The 8,770-nt window shown below is 39.2% G+C and overlaps 1 protein-coding gene across 1 annotated transcript in view; it reads right to left on the bottom strand.

Moving 5' to 3' along the window:
* Positions 1–6,197: 6,197 nt before the first annotated feature.
* ESF1 (ESF1 nucleolar pre-rRNA processing protein) overlaps positions 6,198–8,770 on the bottom strand; it is a 58,210-nt gene continuing 55,637 nt past the window's right edge. The window contains exon 13 of the mRNA XM_007450196.1: positions 6,198–6,991. Within this exon, the coding sequence (XP_007450258.1) occupies positions 6,698–6,991 (294 nt within the window). The 3' untranslated portion in view covers positions 6,198–6,697. The remainder of the gene's footprint in view (positions 6,992–8,770) is intronic.

The raw sequence follows: 8,770 nt of genomic DNA, 5'->3' as shown, positions 1-8,770 counted from the left end.
TTATTCATCAGATGAACTTTTTGAAATATGATGGATTATATTATTTCTTACTAGTCTAAAAGAAAAGACACTTCTCATTAACTTCAGATATTAGTAAAAAGGGTTAAAAACTCAAGACTGGCTACTCAGTACAAGAGCATGTGTAGTATGAAAGATAATGACTCAATTTTTTAAAATTCATGGAAACAGCTCATAACCCCAAAGCTGGCATTTCTCACAACTTTCCTCAACATAATATAATCTGTTAGTCTATTTGCTTTGGCACTGTCTAGAGCATGGGGTTCTCATCTCCACATTTTGGCAATTTTGGGGTAATGCAGAATCCATACTTCAGGCTGAGCACAGACTTTCATTCACACTTTTTCATTTTCCCATGTGCCTGATTCTGGTTACTCTTGGCAACTCCTTTTTCATAAACTTTTCAAGGAAGTGATAATGTGAACCCAGAGATGCTGAATATAGAGTTTGTAACTCTAATGTCAATGGGGCTTGTGGAAAAAAGGGTCCCAGTTGCCTTCTAAGGGGTTTGTCTCACTTCTCTTGACTCATGTCCATATCCAGAAATCTGGGAAACTTACATGATGGAGCACCCTATTCTGGCACTCTCAAGCTGCAAGCACCTTGACTATAATGTAATGTCAAGAGTTTCCTTAAGAATATGGAGAAATGATCTGCAAAATAGGGCAAAATAGTCCATAAAGACTATAACCCAACACCATTGTTTTCGTCTTTGTGTTAGGATATAAGTAGAACAGCAAGTAACAGAGACCTGAGAAAATAATGGCTTAAACAAGGTAGTATTTTATTTTTCTTTCACATAGATGTCTCAAAAAAGACAGTCTATGGATTATATGGTGGCTGTACTCTACAAAGTCCTCAGGGATTCTGGCTCCTTCCAGCTTACCATCCTTTATGTACCAGTATACATAATGGATTTATTATTATTACTACATAATTTTTACTTATTATTATGAATACATTATTTCTACATAATGAACTTAACATTATTTCTACATAATGGACTTTTGTCCTCAGGGTCCAAGATGGCTGCTGGAACTTAAGCCATTACATCTGCATTCCAGGCAGTCGGGTGAAAGAAGGGAAGAAGGTAAGAGGCAAAATTTGCTAGTCTGATGACTTCAAAGGAAGGTCCCTAGAAGCTGTAATTTGCTTCCACACCAGGCTGCAAGGGAGGATGGGTAAAATTGTCTTATTCTGGAAAGCCCTATGTTCAACTAAAGGATTCTATTACTATGGAAAGAACAGATATTGGGAAACAACCACTGGTTTCATCCATAGTCACTTAAAGGAGCATGTATAACCTTTCTCCTGGTCTGACCTTCTTAATGATCCTGTCTATTATGGTCCAACTGCTGGTGGAGAGTTTTCTCTGCTGATTTGGGCTGTTACTTGTACTCTTATGACTGCAAAGACTACAGACTCATTTAGGTGATCTCAAAGAATGGAGCACTTACTGTAATTGTAATATACATATTTTTTAATGTGTGGGGGAGATTTTCATTAAGTGGCCTGTGCAGCAGGTCTCATCTTCCAAAGATGGCTGCAACAATATTTCTGGACACGCAGCCTTTTCCAGGACTTTGTCATTCTCCTCTATTAAGAGGTGGAGTTTATATCCCCTCACCTGGGAAAACCTTTTCGACTGCCTTAACTAATTAAGTATGGATAGGAGGAGTGACACTATGTGACATCTGAGTCTAGATCATGGAACGTGATAGAATCTCCATCTCACTCACCTTGGAACACAGCTACCGGTCAACAGCTGGCACTGACTTGCAGGTCACATGAAGGAGGCATTTTAGAAGCATATCCTCTAGTTCTCAGCTAATGCCACGTGGAGAATATATGAGCCTTCCCCACTGAGCCCTATGCAAAGTGAATAGTTTTGAAAAACTAAATGACTGTGTTTTTTTCAAGCTGCAAAGTTTGCGGGTGGTTTGTTATAAAGTAATAGGTAACCAGAATGGTCAGGACTCAAGGGAACCTGCATGCTCTGGAAGGGTGAGACAGCTGGGCCTCATGAGCATGGGAATACAGATTTAGGAATAGGAGGATTGGGAATTCCCTGGGGGTGCAGTGGTTAGGAGGACTCCGTGCTTTCATTTTCACCGCTGGGCGCGGGTTCAATCCCTGGTTGGGGAACTAAGGTCCCACAAGCTGCGTGGTGCGGCCGAAAAAAAAAAAAGGAGTAGAATGATCATTCAGGACCCAATATGGTTCAGGTGAGTAGATTCCCTTTGCACAATATCTCTGGGTGTCAGCATCCAATCAGGAGACAGAAACAATTTGAACAGGGACTTCCCTGGTGGCCCAGTGGTTAATCCACCTCCCAATGCAGGGGACTAGGGCTCAGTTCCTAGTCGGGGAACTAAGATCCCACATGCCACGGGGCAACTAAGCCCTCACACCACAACTAGAGAGCCCACATGCTGCAACTACTGAGCACGTGTGCTCTGCAGCCCGAGTGACACAAGTAGAGAGAAGCCTTCAAACTGCAACAAAGAGCCTGCATGCCGCAACTAAGACCCAATGTAGCTAAATAAATTTTTTTTAAAAAGAGAGAAACAATTTGAACAAAGAAAGTTTAAATAATTAATCATTGAAACAGGGCATTAGAGTAAAAGGATTGACAAATAAGTGGGTAACTAAGGGAAAAAGAGAACTCTAAAGAACCCAGGAATCACAAATGTAGGTTACAGCCACTATTCTTATGGCTGAGGCACAGCACTCAAATAAGGAGCAAATGTGGAAGAGCCCCTTCCTCCCTTGGGATTGAGGTCTACACCTCGCATGAGAGAGAGCAGCTGTGGCTAACTGGATGGCGAGGTGCCACACTAATGGGACATGCTAGGAATCTGGCTGCTGGAGAGCTGGGGGAAGACTTCCACAGGAATTGGAAATGGAAAAGTGATAGAGAACAATGAACGAAATCAAAAGCTTGTTGTTCAATAGATCAAAAGCTCAATGATACTGATAAAACTCTGTCCAGATTAGCCAAAAATAAATAGCAAAGGCACCCATCACCAATATTAGGAATGAAAAAGGGGATATCACTGCAGACTCTTCAGACAATAAGAAAAAAGAGCATCTTTCATCAGCATTTTGTAATTTTCAGCATACAAGCTCTGTACATGTTTTGGTAAGTTTTTACCTGAGTATATTATTTTCTTTGGAACATTTGTGTTTTTAATTTCGGTTTCCACGTGTTCATAGTTAGTATATAGAGATGTGATTGATTTTTATATGCTGACATTGTATCCTGTGATCTTGCTGAACTTCCTTATTTAGTTTGAGGATTTTTTTGGTTTTGTTTTTGTAGATTCCTCGGGATTTTCTATGTAGACAATCATGCCATCAGCAAATAGGGTCAGTTTTTTTTCTTTTTTTAATAAATTTTTAATAAAATTTATAGTAAATTTATTTACTTATTTTTTATTTTTGGCTGTGTTGGTTCTTCGTTGCTGTGCGCGGGGTTTCTCTAGTTGCAGAGAGCAAGGGCTACTTTTCATTGTGGTGCGTGGGCTTCTTACTGAGGGGCTCTAGGTGTGAGGGCTTCAGTAGTTGCGGCACGTAGTCTCAGTAGTTGTGGCGCACGGGCTTAGTGGCTCTGCGGCATGTGGGATCTTCCCGGGCCAGGGATGGAACCCGTGTCCCATGCATTGGCAGGCAGATTCTTAAACACTGTGCCACCAGGAAAGCCCCGTCAGTTTTATTTCTTCCTTTTCAAACTGTACGCTTTTTATTTTTATTGCTTTGTTGCAGTGGTTAGAACTTCCAGAGTAGTGAGCGTGGACATTGTTTTAAGGGTAAATGGGATTTGTATTAATCAGATATGGTAAGATACGAAGATACGGAAATAACTGTTGGGATTGAAGACGTTTTTTACAGCCAAAGTTTTTTATATCCTAGCATGCCATGGAAGGGGGTCACACAGGGAAACACTGGGGTTGGTGAGGAGGCAGAGAACAGGGGCAAATGTGGGCAAGGGGTTTTACTGTGGCTTCTTTGGGAAGGGATGGGCGAGGCAGGATAAGAAAGTTTAGGATTGGCTAGCTTGAATTTCAGTGAGATCTAGGGTGGGGCACGAGGATAGTGGCCCACTGTGTGAAAAGCCCAATAAAGGTGGCTGAAGGTACAGGCTCTGGATTTGTTGCTTTGCATTCGAAAGGCATGCTTGTGTGCAAGTTATTTACTAACTCTGGGAACTGGCCAGCCCTGGGAGGGGCAGTCTCTGTAGGAACAGCAAGAACCCACCCAGTAGTCAGAGGATCAGAATACAGAAAATAAGACACGATTAAAAGACAGCCTTGCCTTGTTCTCAATCTTAGGCAAACATTCGGTCTAATTATGCTAATTGTAGGGTTTCTGCCATGCTCTTTATCAAGTTGTTTCCCTCTATTCCAAAGTTGTTTTTATCATGAATGGATGTTAGATATTGTCAAATACTTTTTCTCATCAATTGATGTGATCATATACTTTTTCTTCTTTAGCATGTTAATACAGTGGATTACATTGGTTGATTGTGGATGAACCAGTTTTGCAAACCTGGAATTAAATCCCCTTGGCCATGGTGTATAATTCTTTCTATACATTGTCAGATTCAATTTGTTAATATTCTGTTGAGGTTTTTTATGCCTAAGTTTGTAAGACATTAATTCTCCAGAAGCAATCTCATTTCTACATATTAACAATAAATACCAGTCTGTAGGTTTTCTTTACTTGTACTGTCTTCATCCGGTTTTGGTATCAAGAATACCAACAACAACAAACAATCCAAATAAATGTGACCTTAAGAGTCACCCAAACTACCCTCACATTGTTTGTTGAATTATGACAGTGGCCATTTTTTTATCCTGATTTATACTACCAGCAATTATTGTATTTATTGAGAACCTAACATTCTTGGTGTATTATGTTTATTTAATGCAGTACCTGATAATGCAATTCTCATTTTTTTTCCTACTTAAAAAATATCAATTCTTTGAGAAAAGGAGCCAGGGCTGTGCAAAGCTTATATGCTCAATTTATTTGTTATAATCAATCATGTGCCTGATTAGTAAAATGAGATTTACAATTAAATACAGTGACTTAACAACAAAGGGCTCAAAAACGAAAATCCAAACCAAACCAAACCAAACCAATTAAAAAACCAAAAGAGTAAGTTTCACAGGAATCTTAAAATCAAATTGAGTAATCCCCACACTGTGATTAAAGTTTAAAGTCTTTTTCCTTGCATAAAAATGAAATATGAATAATTATACAATTATAGACTATATTCAAAAATATATTAAGATTTATGATCTTCTAGTGATGAGTACACAAATACTGCTTTATTTGGCTGAATTATCTAACAATGTTATTAGCACTTTATGAAAAGAACACGCAAGAGGGAAGAGATATGGGAACATATATATATGTATAACTGATTCACTTTGTTATAAAGCAGAAACTAACACACCATTGTAAAGCAATTATACTCCAATAAAGATGTTAAAAAAAAAAAAGAACACCATCCCCCGCACAATACTCTGCATTTTTCTGTTATGAGCAATTTTAGATACCCTCTTTTTTCCTTCCCCTTTCATAGACTGTTCATATGCCCTTATTATCTTGATATCATTCTGAGTCTTACCTCCTTTTATTCTTGAAAACATACTATGCTGGCAGGCTTGAATTTTTGTACCAATAATGTTAAGTTTACTATTAACCACAAACCTGGCCAAACTTCTACTGCCTTTCAGAAGCTACCATATTTATCATTCATTCCAAGTGACTATTTTGGTTTTTATTTTCATTTATTTATACAGCACACCTAATTCTTCTAAGTGGTCAGTTAATAGTTTACAAAACCTAGACCAGATGAAATCCAGGAGTATTAAGGCTTTGAAGGTGTGTTTTAATTTAATTTTAAAAAGGATTAAGATTCCTTAAACTCTATAGCAGCATACCCATCCTTCCAAGCATTCCAAAACTCTGAAGGGCAGAGAGAAGAATTTTCTGTTACTACAAACATAAAAATCATTGCAGAGCTCATGAACATTTCAAATATAATTATGAACAATGCAGACCTGGAACTGCCTTTCCATGGAGTTGTCCCCTTAAAGAATTAGTCAGTTTTTCAGATATTTTTCCAGAGAGTAGTTTACTGGAGGTGAATAAAATGAATTCAGTGCTATACAAAATAATAAAAATTTTTATTTACAAATTAATAAACATGACCAAACAACAAAGAAAGTTATTAGCTTCTATTCATTATGGCTAGAAATATAAATTATTTAAACAAGCATCTAAATCTGCCTCCTGCTTCCAGATAAATTAATGTATTGCCTATACATATTTTCAAGTTGTTCCTAACTCTTATTCAGACTTAAGACTTGGGCACTCCTCTATTTTTTACATAGAACTGTAAACAGTCTTTACAAAAAGCTAGCAGAGTAATAAATATAAAAATTTTATACATCCTATAATCTGGATTATGATTAATCTGTGGAAATACACAGTACAAATCTATCAATCGTACACAATTAGGTCTAACTGTTATATACGGAAAATAAATTTTACAACGGTCAGTTTTTATTCATATTCTTGAAAGGTATAGCACTGTCCCCAATAAGTATTCCTTCCATCACTTCTGTATACTTTATACATTCTCAATCCAAAAAGAAACAACATACACCTATTTGACTTTTTGCTTTTTTCTTGCTTGAAACTGCTCTGTTTTGTTTTTTACAGATTTAATCAACATTGACAAGGCAGGATCAATGGATCTCTTGTGTGATTCCTTCTGAATTTCACTCTCTTTTTTCTTTATTGCCTGAGTAAGTTCTTGTTCTTTTTGTTCTCTCTGACGGGCTTTCTCCTCAAGGATTTTTTCCATAGCTTTTGTTTTCTTGAAATTAGGATCTGAAGGATCCAAATTGAACAAGTGGGAAGTATACATTGCCTGAAACCGTGCATCCTTAACATTGACCTGTAAATCCAAAAGGAAAACATAAATAAATAAAATTAGTAAACCAAAAGGCCCAGAAATGGGGCCAAATTTCGAAAGTGAGTTGATTATATAAAATACAAACGTGGGCATTTTGCATTGATTCATTAGAAAACTGTTCTCCCACAGATCTTCAATGGAGTTTTTGTTTGTTTGTTTGTTTTTCTGCGGTACGCGGGTCTCTCACTGTTGTGGCCTCTCCTGTTGTGGAGCACAGGCTCCGGACGCGCAGGATCCGCGGCAATGGTTCACAGGCCCAGCCGCTCCTCGGCATGCGGGATCTTCCCGGACCGGGGCATGAACCCGCGTCCCCTGAATCAGCAGGCGGACTCTCAACCACTGCGCCACCAGGGAAGCCCTTCAAGGGAGTTTTAAGGTTTATTCCTGAACCACAAAGTGCAGGGCACACTGTTTTTAATCACACAATGACAATATCCTTGAAAGGGAACTATCCTTGTCTATGTATACAATGGCCTGGAACGACACCAGCCACTTAGACCAATCGTCTGGAGGAGGGGAGGAGTGACCACTGGAGTAGGCAGGCTCCTCCACGCTTACAGTGTGAAACCTCTTTCTGGCTGGGATAATTAAGCCGATAATTAAGCCGATGGTATCTCCTGCTGGAGTTTTGTGCAGTCATTGCATTCTGAGTACATTAAACTTTTTTTCAACCTTCGTGCTAAAATGAGCAGCTACTGAGGGCGATCCATACAGCAAAAGATTTAAAGATTAAAATGGGAAAGATGGCACCCCTGAGACCAAGATCCGGTCAGATACAAGCCCCGAATTTATCCTTTATCTTTCTACAAAAACACTGTGGTCCTCCATGTTAAGACTGTACCCTTAACTCCAGCCAGGTCTTCAAGTATTGCCAGGCACAGGGGTGACCAGCCAGAAAGGGAGCATGACTCACTGCCACCCATCATTCCCATGGGAAAAATGAGTCCACCCGGAGATGGACTGTAGAGTTACTTAGTTATAGTAAGGACAACAGACGTGATACCACCACCACCACCATGACACTCATGAAAAATGTTTTTATGCATGATGATTAGTGTGTGGAGACAGTTCTCATAATAGAAGATCTGACTACAAATCATTCTTTGTTTTTAACTTTTCATAAGAAAATCAATTCACCAAAAAGTTCAGTGGAACAGCACCACACATGGAGCTGACTTAACAGAAACCGGAGCTACACAGTGGTTTCAAAGTCCCTCTCCACACTACTTAGAAGTTATCTGTACGCCCCTCTCAATTCTCTAAACAACTTCAAAATCTCTCTCATCTTCTTCTGGGTCTATTCTTCCATGCTAATGGATGCAAGTCATCAAATAGTTCCTGACAGCGGTTGTAGGTTTTCTGTACAGGGTTCAAACTCATGCATGGGGACTGTGTGGTCACTAGAAATATGTACTTAGCAAAAAGAGGGAAAAGAGGGAGCGATGGAAACAAGAAACATAGCAATTAAAAGAGCATGACCTACTGCACTGGCTCTTGCACACAGAGTGTGACGTGATGTGACATGAACCTGCTATTTCTCAGTCAGGCTTAATGATGCAGAACTTTCCCAGTGTGAGCATCACTATGCATGTGATTCTAACACTAAAAGCTACATATTTTGGTGCAACATGGCAACCAAAATAGAAGCCAACTACATCACCTGGTGCTCAACCAAAGAAACACCCCATGGATGAACTGCCTGTGTTGGACTGAAAGATGGTAGCTTTGGCTCCACTATGGGCCCTTCCTAAGATGCTCAAT

The sequence above is a fragment of the Lipotes vexillifer genome, unplaced genomic scaffold (genome assembly GCF_000442215.2).
Source record: "Lipotes vexillifer unplaced genomic scaffold, Lipotes_vexillifer_v1.1 scaffold137, whole genome shotgun sequence".
Classification (NCBI taxonomy): Eukaryota; Metazoa; Chordata; class Mammalia; order Artiodactyla; family Lipotidae; genus Lipotes; species Lipotes vexillifer.
This window is presented reverse-complemented; position numbering and strand designations above follow the sequence as displayed.